The sequence below is a fragment of the Gekko japonicus genome, unplaced genomic scaffold (assembly GCF_001447785.1).
Source record: "Gekko japonicus isolate JY-2015 unplaced genomic scaffold, Gekko_japonicus_V1.1 scaffold88, whole genome shotgun sequence".
Taxonomy (NCBI): domain Eukaryota; kingdom Metazoa; phylum Chordata; class Lepidosauria; order Squamata; family Gekkonidae; genus Gekko; species Gekko japonicus.
In genome coordinates this window covers 834,157-860,975 of record NW_015160209.1, presented here as the reverse complement: position 1 = coordinate 860,975, position 26,819 = coordinate 834,157, and the positions used below count along the sequence as shown (strand labels likewise).

At 41.6% G+C, this 26,819-nt stretch overlaps 1 protein-coding gene across 1 annotated transcript in view; it reads left to right on the top strand.

The window, feature by feature from the left end:
• Positions 1 to 26,819, top strand: part of PREX2 (phosphatidylinositol-3,4,5-trisphosphate-dependent Rac exchange factor 2) — a 221,094-nt gene that overhangs the window by 165,996 nt on the left and 28,279 nt on the right. The window contains exons 30-35 of the mRNA XM_015408888.1: positions 3 to 100; positions 3,878 to 3,919; positions 8,848 to 9,065; positions 10,759 to 10,861; positions 11,846 to 11,989; positions 12,589 to 12,703. Of these exons, the coding sequence (XP_015264374.1) occupies positions 3 to 100; positions 3,878 to 3,919; positions 8,848 to 9,065; positions 10,759 to 10,861; positions 11,846 to 11,989; positions 12,589 to 12,703 (720 nt within the window). The remainder of the gene's footprint in view (positions 1 to 2; positions 101 to 3,877; positions 3,920 to 8,847; positions 9,066 to 10,758; positions 10,862 to 11,845; positions 11,990 to 12,588; positions 12,704 to 26,819) is intronic.

Genomic DNA, 26,819 nt, shown 5'->3' with positions numbered 1-26,819 from the left:
AGCTGTCCCAAGAGGTTGCGACTACACATCAAGCAAGATCCCTGGAACCTTCCCAGCAGTGTTCGAAATCTTGCACAAAACATCAAAAAATTTGTTGAAGGTCAGTGATGGGGATGTAATCTTGAATAATTATTCTTATATAATAAATTGCTTTGTTGTACTCCTGATGCAAAGTCTGTAAAGTCTGTGAATCATGTAGACTCTAGAAGAGCAACCTAGTCCAATCTTGTGTTCCCTTATGAGAGTATTCCATAAGTCTGTAAAGTCTGTGAATCATGTAGACTCTAGAAGAGCAACCTAGTCCAATCTTGTGTTCCCTTATGAGAGTATCACTTTCTCTCAGTTGAACTTCAAAAGTATAAAAAGGCACAGTATTGGATAGTGGAGTATTTCAGCAGGTGTATTTGTGTGGGAATTTTAAATCACCCATAGCTTGCTTAAGACCTGTTTTGAAAATATGTCTTTATGTTTTCCTTCAGATTCTTTGTATACAATAATCTATGATATTCCATTGTCAATCTGTTTAATTTCAGACAACTGCAAAACAGCATAGTGCTGCACTTTATAAATAGAAATATTTAAATCTCCCATGGGACTTTTAATATTATAATATGAAATGTACGAGGAAAAGCAAATTGATAAATAAATTATATTAAACCCAGCTACCTATTATCATGTCCCTATTTCATCAGAAGACATATGTGAAGATCATATTTTTGTTTCACAGTGATTTAGAAGAATCCGGGACTAGATTATGTGTGTCTTGCAGAATTATATTATACCAAATAAAACTGTCACCTTTCTTTACTGTATGGTCTTAAAATATCTTCCTATGATACCCTGGACTCTAATCTGACTCATAGGTGGCCATCACTAGATGGGGTAGCAGCATTTCCAGAGGCATCCTCAAGCCAACTTGCATTTATGGATTGAGAACTGGATCAGAAAGGGTTGTTCCTGCCTGTTCTAAGTTTCCTATTGCTCTTTTTGTGCAATTTTTTTTAAAAAAAACAAACCAGAATTTTTACCATTCCAAAACCCAAGCTGCTCTTGTATAAATGGAATTTTATTTAACTGTTAAATTTGTTTCGGCACCTCTCCTGAGGTTAATGTGGCTTTTGTAGCAGTATATTAAAAAGAGTACAATGATTTTTAAAACCAACATCTAAAGTAATTCTGGTGAACCAAGTATATCATGAAAAGTATATCATGAGGAATTTCAGACAGACGATATAATCCGGAAGAGGAACAGTTCCCAAATGGTTTCTGGTCTGTCATTTCAGGCAGAACCCATTTCAGAACCGGTTCTCTTCCGGATTATATTTGTCATTTCACACAGAAACGTTTCTGTCCCGTTTAGGAAATGGGGCTGAAGCATTTTACCTGTCAACCGCTTCCAAGTACTCTTCAGTTCCCTCTCCCGGTTCCGATGCACTTTTTCCCGTCGTTTTTCGCCCGCGTGGGCGATCTCCGTTTTTTTTAAACGTTCGCTTTATAGCGCTATAGCGGAACTTCAAACTATTGCCATAGCGATCCCATTGGAATGCCTGGACTCTACTGGGATACATGTGATGGCTACATCTGCCCCCTGGAAACAATTACCCCATTGGACAGCAGGTTCAGGTGGGAGATCAGGGCATTAGTGATTGGTGGGAGGAGCAAGAGGTTCGTGACCTCCTTGTTTTGTGGGGGGATGACAGAATACAGGAGGTTCTCAGGTTTAACCACAGAAATTGTGCTGTATTCCATAAGATTTCTGTGGAAATGGCCATATTTAGGAGTTCCTTAATCTCTCTGTCATAGGCTGTGTCATGACTCAGGTGGGGGTGTCAACTGACACTGCGACCACTCTGGATTTAGGTTCCCTTGAGAAGGCCCAGAGCACCCTCCCAAGACCTTGAGACCTCCCTTTAGGCTGAATAACAGGTGTGAGGACCAGGCAGAGTAAAACAAGGAAAAGGTTTATTTTATAGGAGATCAAACAACAAGGTGCAGAATAATAACAGTAAGTGGGTGAAAAGAAAAGAAATCAAATGCCCTAACGCATCTAAATTTACTTTCCCTAGCTCACTATCTCAAGTGGCCTTACACTACTCACCCTGTCCTCAGGATGAGGGTCTCTCCTCTGCAGCAGCCTTCCTTCCGGCTCTGCCCTCTGGAAGAAAGAACAACTCTTCTTGCTGCTCCAGAACATTTATTCCAAGCCCTCCTCTTTTCCTATCAGTCCATTTTGGCTCCAAAACCTCCCAGGGGCTTCTGGGAGTTGTAGGCCCAGCCTCACCTACTGATAGCCAGGCTCCCTGGGCCTAGTAGGCCTCTGGTGGCAAAGCCCAGATCACGACAGGCTGCACAAATGCAATTAAAATGAAGATGTTCCCAAAATTAAATTACCTGCTGGCTAACATTCTATAATAATATCTAAGGCTGTTAAGAGTGAGTGCAAGCAATGATTAACAAATTTATCTGGGGAGGTAAGAAGCCTAAAATTAGGTGGCAAATTGCACAGGTTTAAATGGCACATGGGTGGTTTTCGATCCCAAGTTTACAGGTGTATCACAATGCCGCAAGACTGACCTGACTTCTGAGATGGATGTCAGAAGCTTCAGATACAGTCAGTTGTGACATAGAGTAAACATATGTGAGAATGTCCTTGACAACTTTTTAAATAGTCCAGTAGCACAATATAAATACTTTTCTCCAGATGTGAGACTTGTATTCTAAAGTATTATGTCCTGGACTATTACCCTTGGTGTCAGCAGTCAGGGATTTGAATAAACTCCAAGGGTTTCGGCTAGGTTCATTGAAGAAATGGGAAACTTATACCCTTACATACATATAAGATTCTCTTTGTAAATAATAAGTTGATTAATTTTGATGCAGTTGTAAGTTGCAGTAATAGGCTGCTACCTTCTTTGAATATATCCAGATTAAAAGCTATATAATACAGAAATGTTATAGGGGTAAGATTCTAAGGGATCTCTTGGACTTGAAACACTGGTTTGTGATTTTGCTTTTGAGGATAACTGCAGCCCAATGTTAGATGGACCGAGTGAAATAGTAAACAGATTTGCAAACTACCAGGAAGTGTAACAAAGTGTGAGGAAGGAGGAGAACACACACTACCCTGAGGCTCATTCACGTTACTCCAAATCATGGTTTGATGTTACATCTGAACTATCGTCATGTGACAGAAAAGGCATTTAGTGGTGTCTGTCTGTGTAATGAGGTGGGGAGGGGTAAACCAAGACCATCCAAGGCCTCCAAATTACTTACTGCCTGCACAGTTAGGGATCCCAAGTTCCCCCAGGGGTGGGGAACCCCCCGCCCCAGAGGCCCGTTCCCCGGTGCCGCCGTATTGGGCCCCGGGGAGAACTCCTCCCCGACGTGCGCATCACCTGGAAGTGATGCGGGCACACCGGGCATGCTGGGGGCGGGGCCATGGCCATACAAGGGAAAACTCTATGGTTTTCCCTTGTATGGTCGTGGCCCCGCCCCCAGCATGGCCGACGTGCCCGCGTCACTTCCTGGTGACGTATGTGTGGCGTGCACGTGCTCCGGGATCCACCCGGGAGTCCCCCGCCACCAAGGTAAGTTCCACTTGGCAACCCTATGCACAGTTCAGTAGCCTACTTAATGAATTCTCACCTTGAAAGCTTACTAGGAATGTTGTGGTCAGTTCAGCTATGTAATATATGTTGGTACTTCATTATTAGCTTTATGAACTGAATGTACTAATAACAAGCATTATTCCATCTTAAGAGGTATGAATTAGAGGATTGGTTAATATCAATAGAAATATGCACCAGGAAAGGTCTGGTTCAAATTCATTAGAGAGGATTTTTTTCTTCTACAAAATTTCTTCTTATTTTTTTTCCAGAAGTGAAAGCAAGGATCCTTTTAGCGCTCCTTGAATATACAGGTACTTTTCATGAATCTATTGCAGTATTTTTTTAACCAAAATTTATATTTCTCTAAATATTGTGTTACGTTGTTGTAAGCTCAAGTGATATCCATTTGTCTGAAAAAATGAAAATGGACTAAATTTATTAAATGTGTGTATCTTAGCTCTACCAAATTGATACAAAATGTGAAGAAAGTAGCAGCACGTTTTTACAAATGGGAGATTATTTCAAGTTATAACTCAATGGAAAACAGAAGGAAGAAAGCAAAAAAAAATATAAAGGCAAAGGTTTCCCTTGCTTGAAAGCCAGTCGAATCCGACTCTAGGGACTGCAGTGCTCTGTTTCCAAGCTGAAGAGCCAGCACTGTCCAAAGACTTCTCTGTGGTTGTGTGGCTGGCATGACTAAATGCCAAGGCGCATGAAACGCTGTTTCCTTCCCACCAAAGCAGTATCTATTTATCTACTTGCAATCTCTTGCTCTTAAACCGCTACAAATTAAATATTGAAGAGATCTATCTAGACCTGAAAAAGGAGTGCATGAAACATTGTTGAAGGCCAACCTATGGATTGAAAGACAAAGGCCTTAAGTAGAATTGATGGTGTGGCAATTTTAAAGGATGCTTACAGGACATAAGCACCAACATGAACTATATGTTTATTTATAATAATATTTTAATGCCAATATATGGAGTATTTTTAACTAGGAAGAAGGCTCGTTGCGGAAAAAAATGCAACAAGCTCTAGCTGGGCCGCCGCCACCCAGCCCACCCCTTGGGAAAAGAAGGGGTGGCGGCCTCGTGCGTGGGGCGCAGCGGCGGGTAGAGCACAGCTCCGCCAGTGCCTGCATCCCAGCTGCCGCCACCGGGGTCAGAGAGGAGGAGGGTCTTGGCGCGGCAGCGGGCCCTCATCAGGGAGGCCTCACAGTGTGGTGGTGAGGGGGTGCAGCATGGAGCAGCGTGAGAGCTGCCTCAGCTGGGCCGGACGGCGATGACAGGGCTGCTGGTGGAGGGGTGGCCTCTTGCCGCAAGCAGCAGTCACCGCCCTACCCCACCTCGACCATGGAATTTCGGAACATGTGTGGGCTCTCGCGCCTCTTCTCCACCTCTCCCAGTGGGCCTGCTCACCCTCCATCCGCCGGAGCGCCCGTCCCCTTGAATGGGTGAGAGCACATTGAGCCAGAGACGCTGCCAGCCGGCTCAGCGCCTATGTGGGCAGGACGGAAGCAAGGGAGCTAGCCAATGCAGCCAGGGGATCCTTCAGACTGGCAGGTGCAAGAGCAAAAGGCTGCGGGAGTGTGTGCAGGAGGGACACCAAAACTCTTTTATAATAATTAGAGATTCCATATATTGGAATTGTATTGTGAAATATACCATTCAGCAAAACAATTACAGTTTTCTGAAATTTTAATGACTGGCCATAGAGTCTATGTCATTGAAGAGACTGGGTTCTTTCCCTGAATTTATGGAGAAATAAGTAGATTTGTAGGAAAACTCTGGATTCAGATTCATTCACAGTTGCTGTTTGGCTATGTTGTATGGAAATATTTGTTGGTATAGAAGTGGAATCATTGGTGTTTAATTCACTCGTTTACAGTGTTGAATTCCTCCATATGTTTATGAACAGAGTGCAGGGGAGGTGGCTGCAGGGAATAGGCAAGTGAAGAAGGCAAGGCATGAATGGGGGAATAAAAGGAACTTCCTAGAAACAGTCCTGGGAAGAAAACAGTGGCTGACGACTCCAGGCTGCGAGGGAGTTGAGTCAAGCTGGGAGGAGATGCAACCCCCTGGAGCAAGATGGCAGAGTGCAGTTGCCCACCCAGGGGGAGCAGGCAGGGCCCCACAGAGGTAAAAGGCAAGATTTGGAGTGAGAAAAATTTGTGTAGACATCATAAGTTGCTTATTGTAAGCTTGTGGATATAGGTAACTGAAAAGAATACAAAGTACTAGGGGCCAGAATATAAAAGTTTTTTGTTTAAAACATCAGATGTGTAAACTCTTGTGACTGAATGAATATATAATGCCCAATATAAATAATTAGAATAAACACCACAACATAATGATAAATGTGTGAATAAAGAAATATACAGTACCAGATATTAATTATGAGAAACAAATCAAGAGTCATTGTGGAGAACCAGTAGCATAGCTGCTAATGAGAAGTCTATATCCTCTAGTATGTATGATGATGAAAATGCACCATAAACAGTACATCAATGGAAACCTATCCCAAGGTGCATCTGAATGGCTGCTTACTGATAAAATTATGCTGAGTGGTTCCGCTGCACTCTGTGTAAAGATCACACTCTATACCATGGGTTGAACACACTTGCTTGCAACTCTTGTTTGGATTTCTAGCCATCTCATTGTATATTACTGCTTAATAGTAGCACTTGTTAACACTTGTGTCTGTTTGAAAAGTGCTGCTGATACCAAGACCTTGTTATAGGTCATTTTCCATTTAGAGACATACTGAGCCAGTCTTGCGGGTCCAATTACACATGTATTTCTTCACTTTTATGTTAATTATTTAGGCACAAAAGGATTGCTGTCAGCAGATCCAACAGGTATACTTTGAAAAGCAAAAGGCATCTATCATATTGAAAGGATAACTATCATGAGAAGTGGTTTAGAAGTCCATATTTGTTTAAGATTGTGCAGTATAAAATAAAGCACTACTTGTAAAAATATTGAGTAATCATATTAAAATACTTCCATTTCACATTTATTTTGATACCTTGCAGTCTTCAAAAGATTCACTGGTACAACTTTAGGGAAGTTATCATGAGTTGGTTATGGTGAAAACATTATAATTGTATATAAATGTTACAGATGGAATAACCATTGTTCATGAGATAAGTCCTGTGGGAAGATAATTGGCATCTAGTTTGGAAAATGGCACCCACAGATTTATGTGCTGTCTATCATGGAATTCATACAAAGATATATCGCAGGACTATTATACTTGCATGATCACTTTGAGCTATTCTTGGCCAGACAGAAGCCTCCCACCATGTGGAGAAACATTAGTAGACTGCATGTAGAATACTGTGAACAGTGTCTACCAGCACTCTGCAGTTATGCCTAGCATTTGTTGCTGTACACTGGTGGCTAAATCTATATACTGCCTAGTTCATGCTGTTCATTGTTGATCTTCTGTGCAGTCTCACATGGGGACTGCACATGAGCAGGCCTGCTGTCCGAGAGGTTTTTCTAGCTAAAAGCTTCCAAAGGGCACTGTGTGCAGGAGCAGAAGCCTTTGATCTTGGAGAGACATGTGTTCCCGCTTTGAAACACCCCTGCCCTCAGTTTCTCTTTTGCCGCTGAAGGAGAAGGTTGGAATTTGGAGAGTCTCTTGCTTCATAGTGTTGAGGAATTCTTTCTTCCCGATCTTGAGTCCTGATGGCTCAGAAAACACTCTTTAAAAAGTGCATTTGCTGTGGTGCTAAAATGACCTGGACTGATGAGCACAAACTATATCTATGTTGTCTGGGTGAAGAGCATAATATATTCACATGTAAATCCTGCCTATGCTTTACCTCCAAATAGGCTTACCAAACGCTGGCGGGGGAAATCTATTTCTTGGCAGGATGTGTGCTGCGGGGGACGGCGATACGCGGTGCACCCGCTGTCGCCAGGATGTGACGCTCTGCGTCGCTCTGGCAATGGGACACCAAACAGCCCCGTTGCCAGAGTAACGCGGAGCGTCACTTCCTGGCGACGGCGAGTGCACCACGCACAGCCGTCCCTCACGGCACGCATCCTGCCAGGAAATAGATTCCCCCGCCGGCGTTTGGTAAGCCTACCTCCAGAGCCAGAGGGGGTAGAGCTTCCAAATTAAAGGCAGCATTTTGGGAAAAGACACTTAAGGCCTCAGCTACAGAATGCAAAGGCGATGAGGTTCTGTTCCTGTGCTGGGAGGAAGCAGGGCTTGTTAGGGGATGCCTTCCAGAGATCCTGAGTTGAGGAGCTTCTTTACACATTCCCTGCTTTTCCCTTACTGGTCAGAGTTTTAGAGAAAGCCAGGAGGGAGATGATTCTGATAGCATCCTTTTGGCCTTGTTGGGCTGCCACCTGGACCTCTGCTGACACCTTCATAAAACATAACACTTCAGATCTGCAAGCAAGGCGAGAAATGCAGCTGGGAAAGGCAATGCTTCAATCGTTGTTTAAGGTTAGAATGCCCCACCATCTCGTTTTCAGCTTGCTAGAATCCCCATGTGGGACTGCACAGAAGATTGACGATGAAAACAGGGTTGAATTTACCTGCTGCATGCTTCTTCAGCTGCGTAAGAGGTACTGAAACTAGGGGCGCTGCGGTGCGGGAGCATGTCTCTCTGTGAGATCAAAGGTGCTCCAGTGTGCAATGCTCCCTAGAGGCTTTTAGCTAGAAAAACCTCTCCAACGGCAGGCCTTCTCATGTGCAAACCCCTTTGTGTGTTAGCACAGAAGATACTTGATGAAAAACAGTTACAAGTGAGTGCAACCCTGTTTTATTTCTATGCCTGTGTTTCTGAGCATATCCAAGGCAGCTGATATATAGACACGGAAGTTCTTAGTGAACCCAAAACCTGAAGTAATTTGATACAGCTGGATGTTCTTTATTTCAGTGATTTATGAAATGGCTTTTATTTTTATTCATTTTGGAATGAGTCAGTTTGTAATAGATGAAATATTTTGACCATAATGTATCATCTATTACTTTCTCTATAATCTACCAACACAGTAAATATGCATGTTATATAGTAAAAGTGGATACATATACTGTCCCAACAACAAGAATGGCATGCACACATATTACTTGGTGCTTAGCAGTGGCTCTTTTGTATAGGACATTTTTCTCATAATATGATAGCATGACTTCTTAAAGTAAAGGTACAATTTCTGTTCATTTACTATTCAGTGGATGTAGTACACCTTATTTTTCTCCTTTGTTGTGCCTTTTGCAGATAGTGAGATTCAGCTCAGGCGAGACATGGTCTTCTGTCAAAGTCTAGTGGCCACAGTATGTGCCTTTTCAGAGCAACTAATGGCTGCCTTAAATCAGATGTTTGACAATAGCAAAGAATATGAAATGGAGACACAAGAAGCCAGCAAAAGGTGGTTGGAACAGATCTCCATTGCAGGTGTCCTCCTCAACTTCCAGTCACTATTGTCACTCAACCTGGTGAGAATTCCAGTTTTTTGTTTGTTTCGTTTTGTATAAAGTTCCTATTGTCCTTACCATAAAGTTGCTGGAATCAACCTCTGCTGAAAAAAGGGAGTAATTTTCTACAGACATCCAGATTAATTCATTTTGCTCTATTAAGTTAACTATGTTCTCTGTTGTATGTCTAGAATACTGATAAATTGACATAAGAAGTAAGCTGGCATAATTTACCTTTTCTGCTGTAAATTAATAATACTTATGTTGGAAATCTGGAACCAAAAAGTAACTGATTAATTCAAATTAATATATACATACTGCTCATATACACACCATTGTTTCTGGCCTTGTTGCTTCCCTGGAGTTGTCAAGTAATTATTCTGCAGGGACAGTAAAAGCCATAACTGGCAGAATTTCCCTGTTGGGTTCTAGACTGTAGATATATGCTAGGATGGAGTATATATACAAACAACTGCCATGAAGTTCCTTCATAGTCTTCTCTTTAATGAGCTCCTCCTGACCTGAGTTCCTTGTATATACATTTCACGTTAACATGAAGATGCATGGGCAAATTGGGTTGGTGGAGTAATTTCAAACTGGTTGAGACTAAGGTGACCACTGGAGGCATGGGAGTAGGATGCTCTTTCTCCACGCCATGCCTGGTAGCGGAGTTCAGGAGCAGCAGGGACAGGTGCAGAGCCATGCTAGGTGCAGAGGCAGAGCGATGTGGAGAGGCCCAGGGAGCTGCATTGGGAGGTGGCGAACTGCAGCGGTGATAACAGTGGGTGGCACTGCTCTACACCCTTTCTTTGGTCTCCTTGATTTTAGATTCCTTGTCCCTTGGCTTCTGTACATCTCAACCTCTTACTAGTCCTCTTCCTGTCCAAGGTGAGGTATTAATCACACAAAAGGTCAAACAGACAACTATATCTGCCAGTACAGAAATACAACTTTATTTTTTAGTTCCTTGAACAACTAAACATTCTGTGTCACCACCACCAATAAACACAATATACGACTGATGATATGCCAATAAAGGTCTATGAATGAATGAATGAATGAACAAACACACACAAACATACCTTTTCTTATTTTTATTTATTTAGTTTCTTGTTTTGATAAGTAGATAGATAATACCATAAATTTTTATTTGTTTTAGAAAATATAACATGGCATCAATTACTTTGATTTCTGATGTAGCTTCTATAGGCTTTTTACATTCTGGGCAAATGTAATTCTAGATGAATGCTTCTCTTTTAGTGAGCATTCAATCAAATGAACTGAGAATATTTTAATTCATTTTTATAATCCTTAGTAATATATAGAAATACATTTTCTGAGTTCTAAAGATTTTCTGAGTTCTAAAGATTAATACACAAAACTCACTTTAAAAATTTAAGCTTGCTTTGTTGTACAGCATTTCTAAGCTAACTCGCTTGCATGAGCAACATGAGATTAAATGCCACAGCCAACACAGCAAACTGTAAATTAATTTACAGCATTCAGCATATTTCATCATTGTTAATAATCATCTTTTGACAGCAGAAGATGGAGCGGAAACTCAATAGAAATAGATCCATCTTCAGTTACTCATGAGATTTAATTGGCTTAACTACTTCAGTGAAACAGGATGTGACCATCTGCAGTTAATGTTAATAATCATATGCATCAATTTTGAGTGATTACTAGACTCAAGATACTTTTTTTCTTCCAGACCGATGAACAATCTATGCTAGAAGACACATTGGTTGCATTGTTTGACCTAGAGAAAGTTACATTTTATTTTAAACTATCTGAACAAGAGCCTGTAGTTGCAAGTGAGTATGTCTTATGCTAAGCAAATTTCTGCTTTCCATTGTTACATCAAAATATGGTATTGTATATATGCAACATAGCTAAATAATTAACTCTTTGGGCCCTATCAACTGCATATGAATCTACTGGAAATTATATAGCTCATGGTTTGTGGTAAATATGCTTTTATTTTTAAGGTGTTTTTAATATTCCTACGGTGCGATCCCATGTACACTTTCCTAGAACTGAGCACTAATGAACAGAGGATTCTGAGTACACTTGTTTTGAATTGCTGTCATAGATGACGTCATCCAGAAGTGACGTAATCACGTCGGGCACGTCACCTGGCGACGATCTAGCAATCGCCCTGAAAACTCTATGGTACCATAGAGTTTTTAGGGCAATTGCTAGAGCGTCGCCCGGTGACATGCCCAGCGTGATTACGTCACTTCCAGGCGATGTCATCGTGCTGGGCACATCGGCCTGATCTGGCCACTTTGGTGATTGGGTTCCCCCGCTGGCCAAATCGGGATCGGCAGATTGGGGGCTCTTTCGGCGGGGGAATCCCCACCCCCCAGGGGGACTTGGCAGCCCTACAGGAGGAGGTTTTTAGGACTGTAGCCATAATTTCCAGGCGACTAGGCATTAAGTTGGTTTTTCACATTTCTTATAATATGTGTTCTTTGAGGGAAGAGTAAAGCCACAAATGTTTTAAGTTTTAAAATTTGCCCATATTTTTTTTGTCCAAGATAGAATAACTTTCTGTTGCACATGCAACATGGAAACACAGCCTAAATTACATTTGTTGTGGTATGCGGAAATAAGAAATGTTAGAATAATATTTATGCCACATCTCTTTTTCCTGTTGCTTCTATTCACTACAATTATTCTATTACTCTAGTACTATTCTCTATTTGTTAAAATATTAGTGTGTGTTGGGCAGGTTGTAGTGAGATATATTGATAGAGTTCTGGCCTTTAGTAAAGTTGTATCATGACTGTTCTTAGATATGCCAATCCTGTATCAAGCAGAAGGAAGTCGGCAAGCCTTGAAAGTTTACTTTTATCTTGATAGTTATAATTTTGAACAACTTCCTCAAAGGCTGAAGAATGGTGGAGGTTTTAAAATCTACCCAGTACTGTTTGCTCAAGGTAAAATACATTTTATTCTCATTTTGCAAATTGGTATTTAGGAGGAATAAAGCATTACTTTGGGCATGTTTGCATTCTTGAACATGTAAGACATACTATAAAAATTGAAATTATTTTAGTATGAATATTAATGTATTGATTGTATACATATATTTGAGCATTTTGTTTATGAATAGCATGGTGCAAGTTTAATTTTTTTATAAATTAATTGAATTGTTCACTTCAATCCATTTATAAACTCCTTTGAAAGTTTAAACTTGTCATTTGTACAGACTGCAAAACAAAACAAAAAAGTCCCCAAAGTGTTGAGGAAAAATGGAGATACCCAGTCTTTAAAAAGCAATTAGTTAAATTTTACTAAACAAATGACAGCATAATGAAATATGATATGTAAATCATTTCTTGTATCAGAACAGGGCGATAAATTCTTAAAATTTATATTTATTATTAAATTGGCAGTGTTCCTAATTACAAAATCTTTTAGTAATGTTATTCTTTCTAACAGCTACCAAATTCTCATTTAAATGCAAGAATGAGATTAGGTTAAAAAAAAGATAATAGGTGAATATTTTACAAGGATTTGTTTCATTTTCTTGTAGCACTAGAAAGCATGGAAGGCTGTTATTATAGAGACAATGTGTCAGCAGAAGAATTTCAAGCCCAGATTAATGCAGCTTCACTAGAAAAAGTAAAACAGTATAACCAAAAACTCAGGTAAGTAATCAGCTACCTACCTTTGTTCTGTCCAATAACACAGTTTTTGTCTACAGCCCTGAAATAATTTTTCGAAGTAGTCATATGCTTTGAATTGCTAAGTAACTGTCTGATTATAAATAAATAAAAGTACCTGATTTTCATACCATTTTAAATAAAACCATTGAACTGATTCATTAATCACTTCCCCATGTATTCATTGCATATAGTGTTTCGCAACAGTCTTGTAAGATGGGCAATATTATTGTTACTGTATTGCATATGAAGGACTCTGGCCAAGAGGATAGTAGTTTGCAGTTTACACTTATCCCCTGTTCCACACAATACTGATAGAGAAGTATCTCAATTGCGTTAAAATACTTTATAAAGAGATGCAAACATCTGATGGCCACTCTTTCTTTTTCCTCCACTCTACCTAATCACATCTTCCCTCCTCCCACTCCCTTTGGCTAATCTCTTGGTGGATCAAAAAACCCTTATGTTTTCAGAAACATCATGAACTTCAGGTGCTCCCCCCTTGTATTATGGTTTTGATTTGCACAGGTGCGCTATTATATGTCTGTCTGGTCTCAGTCATTTTCAAAATTCACTGTAAAGAGTTTGGAAATGTGAAACATAATATGGTGAATTTAAAAATGTAACTTTTAAAAATACGTACATATATTTTAAAATACATACATAAAAATACATATATTGATAAAAGGTAAAATAGGATCTGGAGTGTGGGAGATGGAAGATAAAAACGGGTAATTTTCAACAAGAAATTTAAACTAATTATGAGAAACTAATTATTAATTGCGTATGCACTTAGTATCTATCTACAGTTTGTGAAGCTGTACCTTTGTTTTTAAAATAAAGAACAAAAAACCATTTATAACAAAATATAAACAATAATTAGAAGTATGTAGTAAGTCCTAAATGTTTGAGCTGTATAAGTCAGGTCTTGAACAACAAAAGCCTTTTCTGGTTTCATTGGGCTGTATCCAACAATGATCTTTTGCTAGCATAAAACAGAGGTGTGGGGGGGGGGGGGGGGGGGGAAAGTTCAGACATCAGCAAAACAGAGTCGTTGGATACAACCCAATAGTTTAAGATGGGAAACGTTGTTGTCAGCGGATTTAGAACTGAACATCTAACAAATATATAAACCGACTATGAAAAACCACTTACCAGTGACAAGCAGTTTATTATCAAGCCATTACTAGTTTATTAAAATAGAAAAATAGTATTCTGGAATAAAAATAGGACCAACAGACCCAACCCCCCCATGCATGTCACTTTACTGTCTGCTGTTCCTCTCCACATTCCAGTGACCCTTCTCTCCCAGCTAGCAGAAAGCAGGCATAGTGGCTGCATTTGCAACCATTCACTGTTGTTCAAGCGTCCATCTGCCTGCTGTAGTGAGCGTTGCTAGGGACAGTATATGCTCAGGGCAAGGGGGAGGTGAACTAATAACACCAGTGGCTGAAGAAGAAGAATATACCCCACTTTTCTCTACCCTAAGGAGTCTCAAAGTGGCTTGTAAATGCCTTCCCTTCCTCTCCCTACACAGTCACCTTGTGAGGTAGGTGGGGCTGAGAGAGTTCTGAGATAACTGTGACTGGCCCAAGGTCACCCAGGAGGTTTCATGTGGAGGAGTGGGGAATGAAACCCAGTTCTCCAGATGAGAGTCTGCTGTTCTTAATCAGTACACCGTGGCACTCTTAACCACTACACCGTGCTGCTTCTTTGTTACTCTGTGGTTTAGGCAAAATTGTGGGCATGTGGCAAGCTGTCACTTGCTCATCTCTCCTTCAGGTGGCTGTTCCTACTAGTGATCCACTGACTTGAGCATGGAAATAGTGATAAGCACAGCTTCTATACCTTCTATCAGCTGACTGGCAGAGGAGGGAGAACCATCTGCTACCTTCCTCAGATATAGGACCATCCAAAGCAGAGTTACTTCCTTCCATCAAAGTTAATAAGCTTAGTGTGACAGGACTTTTCTTCCAACTGAGGGCACCCACATAGCCTCTTATGATTTTGGGGAACCAGGTTGGTTTTTAACTGTAAACCTTCCCCTCAGTTACAAGATGTTCTTAGGGCAGCAAGTGTAAAGGCTTTGGGTTCTCTGCCATAATGTGAGTTCTGTGATGAGCAAGACAAACACGGAGACCACTGAGGCAGATCAGCAGCACAGGTCTCCAAATAGTCACAGAAGAAACCTGGCTTAAGCACATAAATTTAAGCTGTGGCTTCCGGGTGTGGTTTGAATTCCCTGTAGTGCTTTCAGTACATATATGCTTTCACTGACTAGCCAACAGGTTGGGCCCTTTCACACAAACAGAATTCCACCCAAACCAGCCTGCCTTTTCCCAAGAGTCAGGCTAAATGGTATGTGGTCTGCCGAACATCAGAGACAGGCTTAACAACCGGGTACTGTGTCAAAAGCAGGATTTCAACAGTTCGAAAGGAGGAGGGTAGAACAAAGAAGGGCAAATCTCGTTGTGGATTCAGTCATCAATGCTGCTGTTCAGAGGAAGAGACTGTGTGGCAGTGACTGCTGCTATGACAGGTCAGAGGTCTGTGGCAGCCTGAGCTGTCCAGTGATGATGTCTCCTGATGCCGGTCCCTGAATCAAATCTTTCAAAAGCTGCAACCTGTGTGTGTTAATCTGAGAGAGCCCGCTTGCGGGGAGGGCGGGTTATAAATATAATAAAGAAATAAATAAAGTGCTGGAGGTATCATTCATTTTTGTCTAGGGTGGAGTTTATTTGTTTTTTGCATATACTATAAATTTGCCCTGGAATTCAGGAACTGTTGCCCAAAGTGTTCTACATTTTTCACATAATGTTTCATGAGATATACCTTAGTCTGTAAAAACAAACGTTAATCAGAGCAGATGTCTATAACAGGGTATAAAAGACTGCACCACATGCTGCAAGATGTCAACCCTTCTGCACAGGAGGGCCCACCCTGTTCTGGAACAGCCCACGCTGTGGCAACTGAGCTCTTGGGCTATTATACTGTCTCTAGATATGTTTGAATGTTCTCCCTGGCACAATCTGAGAGTCTGTGTGGGACTGCTTCTAAATTGCTTGTTATCTGTTGTTAAATAAACCCTGCGTTGAACAAGAGTCTTATCTTGGAGCCTCTGTGGTTTTAGGAGTGGAAGAAAAGAGCATACCTCTCAGGGAAGGGACTGATCCACTCTTTAACAACAAGGTTGCATTTGTGTAACTGACCCTTGGGAGGATAGTTCCTTGGGGCCTTGGAGACTCCATCTTGGTGCAGTGTTAACCTCTGGAACTACACTCTGCAGGCCACCTCTGTGAAGTAGAACAGGGCCCATTTTTTGTTTTCTTTGAGCAAGTTGTGTACTTTAGAGACTGCTCCCTTTTGCACGGTTAAGGTAATTAATAATTATCGTATGGCATTGTGTGTAGAATAGCAAGGAGATCCTAAGATTGTCTGGTAGGCAGAAGTTCTAGCTCTTTTAGCATTAGGTACCACTAGATGGCGAGCTAGACTTGTTTTTAAGGCAAGAGACATTTCAGAGGTGGTTTGCCATTGCTTGCCTCTGCATTGCAGCCCTGGTATTCCTTAGAGGTTGCCCTTCCAAGTACCAGCCAAGGCTGACCCTGCTTAGCTTCCAAGATCTGATGGGATTAGGCTAGCCTGGGCTATCCAGGTCAGGGCGTGGTGGAGGTGGAAAGTGCTATCAATCCTACCATATGGATTTCAAGAAAAGGAACAAACAAAGGTGGTTTGCCATTGCCTGCCTCTGTATAGCAACCCTGGACTTCCTTAGTAGTCTTCCATATAAGTATTGAGCAGGGCGGCAATCCTGGGCCATCCTTTTGCTTAGGTGGGCTATATAGCTGCTTCTCCATTATGATAAGTGGACTACTCAGATCTTGTTTTTAAGTGGTTTCATTGACAAAGTTCTTAATCTATAGATATTGTATCATCCTAACTGCTGATACTCCGACTTTGAGAATAAAATATCCCCACATCCTCATTCCTCCTTGTTCACATATATCAGTGAATCTTTCAAATCCAGCATTAATCCAAGGCATAAAGTCCGCTGAGGTAGGGTTTTGTTTTGTTTTTTTGCTGTCAAGTCACAGCTGACATATGACGACCCCATGGGGTTTGCAAGGCAAGAGACACTCAGGTTTGCCTGTGCATTGCCCATGCATTGTTACTCCTGGACTTCCTTGGTGGTCTCCCATCCAGATAACAAACCGAGGCTGACCCTGTTTAGCTTCCAAGATCTGGCGAGATCAGGCTACCCTGGGCTATCACGGTCAGGGCCCCAAGGCCGTAGCAGGGCAAGACTTTTTATTACCTAACACAGGAGTCAATACCAAAATATTTATGACAAGATTCTTATTCCAGTGATCCCAAACCTAATACCATTGCTATTACATCACTGCCCTTCCCTACTTTCAAATTCTCCTTTTTCCTGAACCACTCCAGGATAATCTTTAATATGGAGGCATAATAAGAATTCAGTATATTGGGAGCTGACAGTGTGCCTTTTCCCTGCAGAGCATTTTTTACCCAAGAAAAATTTATTACGCATTCTCTGGATTTTTCTCTTTGCTGTGTGATCATGCATGGGATAGCAGGAAAAAAGGGGAAAAAGAACCTTGGGAGTATTTTCATTTAAGCACAGCAGTCTTACCCAACCATGATATATTCATCTTGGACCTTTTTTTCTCCTCTGATTTTCATTTATTAGAAATAAAAAAATGCAAGTTTTTTCCTGTAATTTTTTTGTTTTGTTTTTCAACTGTATAGAGATACAGTGGTTGCTGTATACATTACTTTATATATTTTACCCATGGAAATTAAAAATATAGAACCCAGTACTCTGATGTGTGGCTCAGGCTTCCCGTTTCTAAATCAGGAGATTCATATTGCATTGTATGAAATATAGGATGCTCACAACTTACTTGCCTGCAACCCAAAAATCCTCTATTGACTTTGCAATCCCAGTTACTTTTCATTCCTCACTTACATGGATAATTTTATTATATACGGTTTATTATTTTTTCAATTTTTGAAGGATATTTTCTAAGACAGAAATTTGTTTGCTGTTGAGATTTTCTTTCTGCTTATGTTTCTCAGTTCAAGGACCTGATCTGCTATCTTGTACGTACACTCTTGCCAAGGATGAAATTAATCTGTCCAATGAGTACAACTCTGTTGATTTCTGTATGTTTTATTATACCACTATTAGAAATCTGTAGAGCCTGTAGCAGAGTAATGTTGGCTAACACCTTAGTGAAGATGAAACTGGCTCACTAAACCAACCATTATAATTAAGTCTTGGTTCTATGTAGCTGTTGCAGTGCATGGAATGTTGGTATCTTTATCGAAACTGTTCTGGATTTCACCCCTGAAAACAAAGATTAAAGTGACCCAGTCTTAGTTTAATGCAAAGTAGCACAGTTGTCGCTCACATACCATTCAAGAAAAAAGGTGCAAGATGGTAATTATGTACAACTTGAATACATAAGACAGAGCATTCTTTTTCCTAGTCCAACTGACCTAATTACTCATTAATCTGAGTATTGCAGCCTCTTCTTGAGTCCATCAATGTCAGTATGTCATGAAATCTATGCCTCCACTTTGCTTCATATTTCAGTATCTATACTGTGTACCCTAGTGAATGCATTATGCATTAGGTGACATACTAGGTTGCTGCAAACAATTAAGGCATGAGACAGAAAACGTATCTTACGTGTGAAGTGCCTATTTTTTAAAAAAATACACTTAAGATTTTCCAAACTGCAAAGAAGCTTTTAACATATAACCCAGTGTCATTTTAATGGCTGTATGTTTTGTTGTTAAAATCTCAGCAACATTGCAGCTGTGTTTTAGAATTACAAATTCTCTTTTGTTGGCACTTGCAATGGGATTTTCTAAGATTTTCTTCAAGCTCATGAAGAAAGTTGTTCTGTAAATTTACTGTGACCTAACATTTTGCTGATGGAAACATGTTCAAGAAGGGAAAAATAAGTCAGCAAAGATTTTTAAACAACTTAATTACTGTGAATATGTAAACTCAGCAGTTATAAAGAATTTAAGGGATCTTGGTGACCTCATTAACTAAAATTTGGGCATTGCATTCTGAAGATAGTATAACTGCAGCAACTCTGAATCAGATCAGTTAATTGCTTCATAGTCTTGGAAAATTAGGATAGACATCAAATACTGTTGTTATGAGCATCTCTTACATCAGCTATGATGAGTATCTATTACATCAAAAACCTGTCGATTTTTATGAAATCACAATTTATTTAGTATACTGCTAAATACTACTTATTGTTTATATCTTATGGAGTCAGCAGGTTGAACTAATACTCATTTTATTTTGGTTAAGGGATGATGAATTATTGGTCCTTATTTTTTGGTTGCTTCTCTCCCACTATTCTGTCTGCACAGCACTACTTAGGGTTGGAAAATACCTTGGCTCCCAGAAGCATATAGGGAAACTAATTTGCTAAGCACTTTGTTGATAAGCTCTTCCGCCAGGCTTTTCATTAGGAGCTGCCCACCACTACCACGAACTATTATTGTTAGTAACACCGGGGTAGTTGGTTGGCCCATATGGAGATCGAGCCACAGTATCATACGAGACAGATACGGCTGAATTGGAACTTGTGTCCATCTACAGGATGCCATCTTCAATGTGATTGAAAGATCAATTCTATGTTGAGCACTTTAATTGTAATGATATGGTTGTTTTATCTGATTTTATCTGGTTTTATAGGTTTTACTAGGAGTAATACCCGTTGTGGCAAGAAATACGAGATCTAGAAGGAAGCTCCAGATGAGTGTCCCAACTGTGGCTGGTGGGGCGGCAGAGGGAAGCGGAAATTGGAGGGAGGCAAGCCATGTTTCTTTCCTTCTGCTTAGCTATAAGGCAGGGCTGTCTCAAGTCATTTTGCTGCCCCAAGTGGGTAGAATGGGAGGACAGCCTCATGGTAACAGATATGGTTCTCTCCACCTCTGACTTATTTTTTGAGAGGGAGGGGGGTGTTATGCAGTGGCAGCTAAGGTAGAAAAGCACCTCCTCCTGTGCCATGTTTTCTGGGTTCCAAGGGTCTGGAAAGTAGTTCCATAGCTGATTACATGGTTGCCAACTCTGGGTTGGGAAATACCTGTAGATTTGAGGGGTAGAGCCTGGGGAGGGCAGGATTTGGGGAGGGACCTCAGTAGGGTATAATGCCATAGAATCCACTGCCCAAAGCAGCCATTGTCTCCAGGAGAACTGATCTTGGTGATCTGGACATCAGTTTTAATAGCTGGAGATCTCCAGGTGCCGCCCGGAGGTTGGCTTATGTTAATTTGGGGCTATGCAGTCACAGCTAAGGTAGAAAAGCACCTCCTCCAGTGCCATGTTTTCTGGGTTCCAAGGGTATGGAAAGTGGTACCATAGCCGATTACATGGTTGCCAACTTTGGGTTGGAACATACCTGTAGATTTGAGGGGTAGAGCCTGGGAGGGCAGGGTTTGGGGTGGGGAGGGATCTCAGCAGGGTATAATGCTATAGAATCCACTGCCCAAAGCAGCCATTGTCTCCAAGAGAACTGATCTTGGTGATCTGGACATCAGTTTTAATAGCTGGAGATCTCCAGGTGCTGCCGGGGCTATGCAGTCATAGCTAAGGTAGAAAAGCACCTCCTCTAGTGCCACGTTTTCTGGGTTCCAAGGGTCTGGAAAGTGGTACCATAGCCAATTACATAGTTGCCAACTCTGGGTTGGGAAATACCTGTGGATTTGAGGGGTAGAGTCTGGGGAGGGCAGGATTTTGGGTGGGGAGGGACCTCAGCAGGGTATAATGCCATAGAATCTACTGCCCAAAGCAGCCATTGTCTCCAAGAGAACTGATAAGGGTCATCTGGACATCAGTTTTAATAGCTGAGAAGCCCTGACTGCTACATCACATTGGCTGTCATACAGGGGCCATCTCAACAGGATATAAGGACACAGAGTCCACCATTTTCTCCAGGGGAACTGATCTCTGCCATCTGGAAAGCAGTTGTCATTCTGAGTGATCTTCAGCCCTCACCTGGAGATTTGCAACCATGGTTTCCCCCAACAGACACTAAGGAGAAATTTATTTAACCTCAGAACATCAACAGCAAACTGTTTAGAATGTTAGAGGGGAAGGCCAGTGAGGCCGCATATGCAAACGGCTTCTGTGTTCCAAGGCAAAGGCAAATTAGGCCACATATGCAAATGACCTCTGTGTTCTGACTGGCTGTGGGGGGGGGGAGAGGAAGAGCAAACTGTTTAGAATGTTGGAGACAGGACTCAGGCAAAGCAGCCAGTGGATAGGGGGACCCTCTGAATGACAGATCAGAGAGCGAACTGATTTTGGAGCGTGTTGGAATGTTCAGGGGAGTCCATGACCAAAATAGAATTATATATACCGGAGGATGTACTCTGACACATAGTGCCTTTAAATGTAAGCCACCCTGAGCCTGTTCGCGGGGAGGGCGGGATAGAAATCCAATAAATAAATAAATATAAAATTGTTTATATCCATTTTAATGATGGTTACCTTGAATATTCCTGAAGCCTCTGCTTGTCAGGTTTACATAGATGTCCACATTTTCAAGCTGAATTAATCTAAATACAATATAGTTGGAAATATGAGACCTATTACTTGTCCTTTTCATCCACACCCTTCATGAGGTATGTCACAATGGATGGCGCAGATTATAAGCAGCTCGTTAAAAGAAGTCATGGCACCCATGGCCCTGAAAGAAGCCACAGTCGGACCCTTTTAAAGAAAGCATATCTGGATGTCATTGACTCGAATAAATGTAGACCAGTTTCTAATCCTGAGTTCTTTAAAAACTGTTGGATGGTGATGGCTAGACTGTTCCAGATATCTTTTAATAAGACCGAATATTTAGATCTTTTACAATCTGGATCCAGAGCAGGTCATGATGTTGAAACTTTCTTATTTGTACTGCCAGATTATCTACTCTGGTAAACCAACAAGAGGAGTATGTCCCTCTTGGACTTCTGTGGGACCTTCAGTACTACTACCAGCTATGGCATCCTTCTGGAACACTTAGCTAAGAATGGCTTGGGAGTATGAGCAGGGGTAGTTTCATAGAAAAAGAGCGAGGGGAACTCATTAGCATAACTCATTAGCATATGCCACACCCCCTGACATCACTGGAAGTGTGTCATAAGGCCACACCCCCTGACATCACTGGAAGTGTGTCATAAGGCCACACCCCCTGACATCACTGGAAGTGTGTCATAAGGCCACACCCCCTGACATCACTGGAAGTGTGTCATAAGGCCACACCCCCTGACATCACTGGAAGTGTGTCATAAGGCCACACACCCTACCATCACCAGAAGTGTGTCATAAGGCCACACCCACCACTCAGTTTAGAAAAAGAGCTAGGGGAACTCATTAGTATAACTCATTAGCATATGCCAACCCCCTGACATCCGAATACCCGACTCTACTGAAATCCATGAGACACTTTAAGCCCTGATTCATACGTTCAGAAACTTGGCTGCTCACCAGATAAATATCGCTGGAAGTGAAAGAGACTCGGCCTGTTGACTTGAGTGTGACGTCAGATCCTCGGCCCATTCATACAGGTGATGTTGAAAGGCCTTCATCTGTGACCCCGGAGAGCTGCTGCCAGTCTGAGTACACAATACTGACCCTGATGGACCAAAGGTTTGATTCTATAGAAGGAACCTTCATGTGTGTGTTTTGGGGAGGGGGGTTCAGTTGAAGAGCACCTGTTTGGCATGCAGAAGGCCCCAGGTTCACTCCCCAGCATCTCCAGGTAAAAGAACCAGGTAGTCAGTGATGGGAAAAACCTCAGCCTGAGACCCTGGAGAATTCTGAGTGGACAACAGGGTCTGCTTCAGTACAAAGCTGCAGATTGTCCCCACACTCCAGGAAATTTTGGAAGCGAGTGGAGGAGGCCACTAGCCTTCTGTGGTAAACTACCACTGAGCACGGAGGTTCCACTGTAGTGCCCTAGCGGCACCGACAGACCCATCCACCACGAACCCCTTCAATCCCGTTTCAAACTACAGGGTCAGGCCGGTGAAATTCATCACCTTAAGTACACATTTTCTCCAGAGGGTCTTTCTTTTGTCTCGGCCCGGATCTCCCGCCAAGCCATTTCATTGGGCGACTGGCAGGGCTGAGGAGAGAGGCTGGCCGGTCTCCAGCGCCCCCGCCAGACCACACTTCTACCTCCCCCCTCCCCCACCAGCCACGGGAACCGGGCGCTCCTCACGTGCAAGGCGCTCCTTCGCCCGGGTGACTCTGCAAAACCTCCCGCCCGCACACCGGCGGCTTGGTAGGCGCAGCAATGCTCTGTGCACAAAGTGCACAAAGGGAAAGAAAGGGGGTTCAATCTTATCTGAGGTTTGCTGGGAGGGATTTTGACCACTGTCCCCAGACTGCAGAACTATCTCCCTCAAGTACTAGGGCTAGCATCATCCCAATAGACCTTCAGCACTCGAAGAAGGTCTTTGGATGGAATTAAAAGGGAAGGATTCCTTTTGTTTTCTCCTTGAACTTGTCTTGGATGGATTTATATTAATTGCGTATGAATTTTACTGTGGAATTGGATTTGTTGTGAACCATATTGAGCATATTTGGATATTTGCTTTCAGTGATGGACTCATTCCTCACAAGATTCTAATCTAATTTTACTTTAACAAAATTGCACCAAATGTTTGCAGTCCCTATAAACATAGGGCCATTTTGAAAATGCTGGGAAATGCGGGGTGGTGGTGGTGGCAGTAGAACTGTTTGCCACATTATCCCATATCCCATAGAGTCATTTCAAGTCAGTGCTAGTAAGGAAACGATGGTACTGGTCTGAAGAGAATCCACAATGTTTATGTTGATTTAGAGCATCACTATATAACAAATGGGGAACCCACAAAGACTGACAGGGGAGGGGACATCCTCCTCCCTTGCTGGTTCCTTGGTCTCCAGTATGATTTAGTAGTCGCTTTGGATTGAAAGCAAGCATTGGCATATGTTCTGCTTCAACCGTTCTTCCCATCAGCTTGGTGCTGGGCTTTCAACAGAACACATAACAGATACACTTTGTTCTCCAAGCCCCCCCCCCCCCCGATATCAGGTGCCCAGGATGGGAGGCCTGGAAAAGCAAGTCTATAGGACACATTGTCCATTCCAAGTCTCCCACCCCAGCCACCACCAATCAGCTGAGTAGGTGTCTGGGTTTGGAGTGGAAAGTGTACCTTGCATACTTTTTGCTGTAAGTCTTCCCCTGAATTGCTGGCCAGCTGAGTAGGGGAGAAATCTGATCTTGGAACAGAAATCATGATAGATGTACTTTTGTCTCCATTCCATTTCTGCACAGTTGCTGAGCTCTAATAATACTCACAAGAATATAATGGCATCCTGTTCTTTTGACTCCGGTAAAGTATTGGAACAAAAGTGATATATGATTTACCTCTAGCCAGGACTGGTTAATTACAATTTCAGATATTGCATGCATGGAAAAATACCTTTATTCTTATAGCAAAAAATTGTCTCTTTAATAGATTTTAGTTGGAGTTCTGAACTCACTTTCTCTCTTTCAAATTAATAAGCAAAACAAGGTGGTAGAAGGGCAATATCGATGTATGCCTATGCTGGAAAGGGCTGTTTCTGTGGCTCTGGAGAAGTTGAAAATTTAGAACATGTTCTACTCTATTGCCCAAACAAAAGAAATTTGTTTAAAGATAATTTCCCCCCTACTTAGAAGGTATCACAGCCACTCCCATTTACAGATTACTAGGACATTTCTTATGGGTGTTAACCCACAAGTCACAGTACTCAGTGCAAGATTCTTCACAGCTGCCTGCAAAATCTGGCAGGAAATCTTACAAATCAACAAGAATTTTAACATCTTAGAATCTTAACCCCTTTGCCCGGGGTTTTACAATTTGAAAAAATTTAAACTGATGTACCTTACACATTTTAACAACTGTATCTCTCTTTTTCTGTACGATTTTATTATTTTATAAGAATTGTAGTCATGTGATCTGTTCTGGTCATAGACTGTATAATAAACTGAAGCTGAAACTAAGGGTTATAGATTCTCCAAAAGGACTGATAATTCCTCTTAGGAAATAAGTTACAGGGGCCATCTGTCATGAATTTGTCAGCTATTCATTTTTTATACTTTAAATAATTTATAGTACACCTTTCTCACTGAAAGGCAGATTACACAGTGTAAGTCTAATGCAATCAATAGGATAGGACAATAAAGCAATAAGGTTTGTATTACAGAAATCTGGAAATGGAACTGAAACCAAGCTTATGTATTAACATGACACATTAAATGATGCAGAAATTGCATAGAAGGATCATACTTACAGCAACAGAGAGTATGGCACCATCCACAACCCCTATACCTTTACCAAAACATCTTTCTGAAATCTGAAGATTTCATTATTTGTCACCAGATTTAATTTCAAAATAAAATTGCTATAGCCTTGAGTGGGCTGGGAGAGATGGCATGCAAATCTTCTAAATAAATAAATACATTTTAATAGAATGTATTAGGAATACGAATTATCCATTGTAACAGTACAGATGAAACCAATTTTTTTGTCGACTAAAAATGTTACTTATCTGTTACTTCATTTTCTAATGATATAATGCTATAAGTCACAGTCCAACAGGAGCTGGTACAGACATGCTTTTCCTGATCTTGTCTCTATGGAGATCACTTCAGAGCTAAACATAGTGCAAAGTGACATCTGTACAAATGTTAATGTTACTTTAATGTAATTTGGTCACAAACTTTGATTCACTTAATGAACAGGTTATTTCCCACAAATATAAAATAATGATCCCAAGATTTTGGTTTATAATTCAAAGTGCCTGTAATCCTGTACTAAAAAACAACATAAATTTGGAATAAAGATATAAGATCAAAGGAAATGTAGTAAAATATCAAAAGTAATGATACAGTTCTAAATGCAGACAAATGTTTAGTAATTTGACATTTGTATTCTTTATAAAAAGGCAGAAATAATGTTATTTTTCTATTGTCTTGGTTGAAAGGGGTTAATTTTCATAAGCAACTCAACAGTGGTAAAATACAGAAGATAAAAAACCAGATGGTAAAATTGAGGAAGAATATAATAAGAAAAAAAGGTAGAGATGCAAATATTTACATATTCCATCCAGAAACCTTGATTGAGCTATGTGGGTTTTTTTGTTTGATCGTGTTTTCTATGGCTTATAAATGAGGCTTGTATTACTAACCTAGTCAAATTACATGGGCAGCCCTATCTTGAGTCCTGTCAAAGTCCCTAGCAAGGATGCCATCACAACCAAATGACATGATTAGAGCCATGGCTGCATTGGCAAGTGCACCCCAGTGGCATACTCTGGGCAATCTTAGTGTTCATTGATGATGAAGAGGGAGCAGTCACAGGGGCAGGCTCTACATGCATCAACACCCTGCAGTTCTCTTATGAGATCTGCCTGGAGAGATTCTGCCTGGACAAGGCCACAATCCAAGCCCTGGTAGACCAGGAGCCTACTCCCTGGTCCATCGCCATGCCGCAAAAGAGGCTCCTGTCCCTCAGGTACCTCGTTATGGCATCATTCAAGACAGCTGTGGCTAAGGTTCTACAGGTGTCCCAACCCTTGTTAAGCTGGTGCCTCCACAACTTTCTGGTTGCCATGCTGCAGCAATAGCACTTCCCTACAGAGGATGCCAAGCTGACCCACATCCATACAGGATTCACCATGTATGCAGAGTCCCTCAACATCCTCAGTGCCATGGACTACATCTACATTGCCTATTTCCCCCTGCAGGCATACTGAGCTGCAGGTGTACTGCAACTGCCACCACTTCTACAGCCTGAAGATATGGATCACTTGTGACCACCAGGGTATCTTAACAAACCTTGGGGTCAAGTTCCAGGGCAGCATGCATGATGCCCAGATCTCTGCAGTATTCAGCCTGAAACCATCTGCTGGCTACCAGGTTGGAGGGCAGGGGCTGGCTTCTGGGTACCAACACCAAGGGCTGGTGAAGGGGCGTTGGGCATGGGTGAGTGACAGGAGTGAACTGACTTCTGTTCCTCCCAG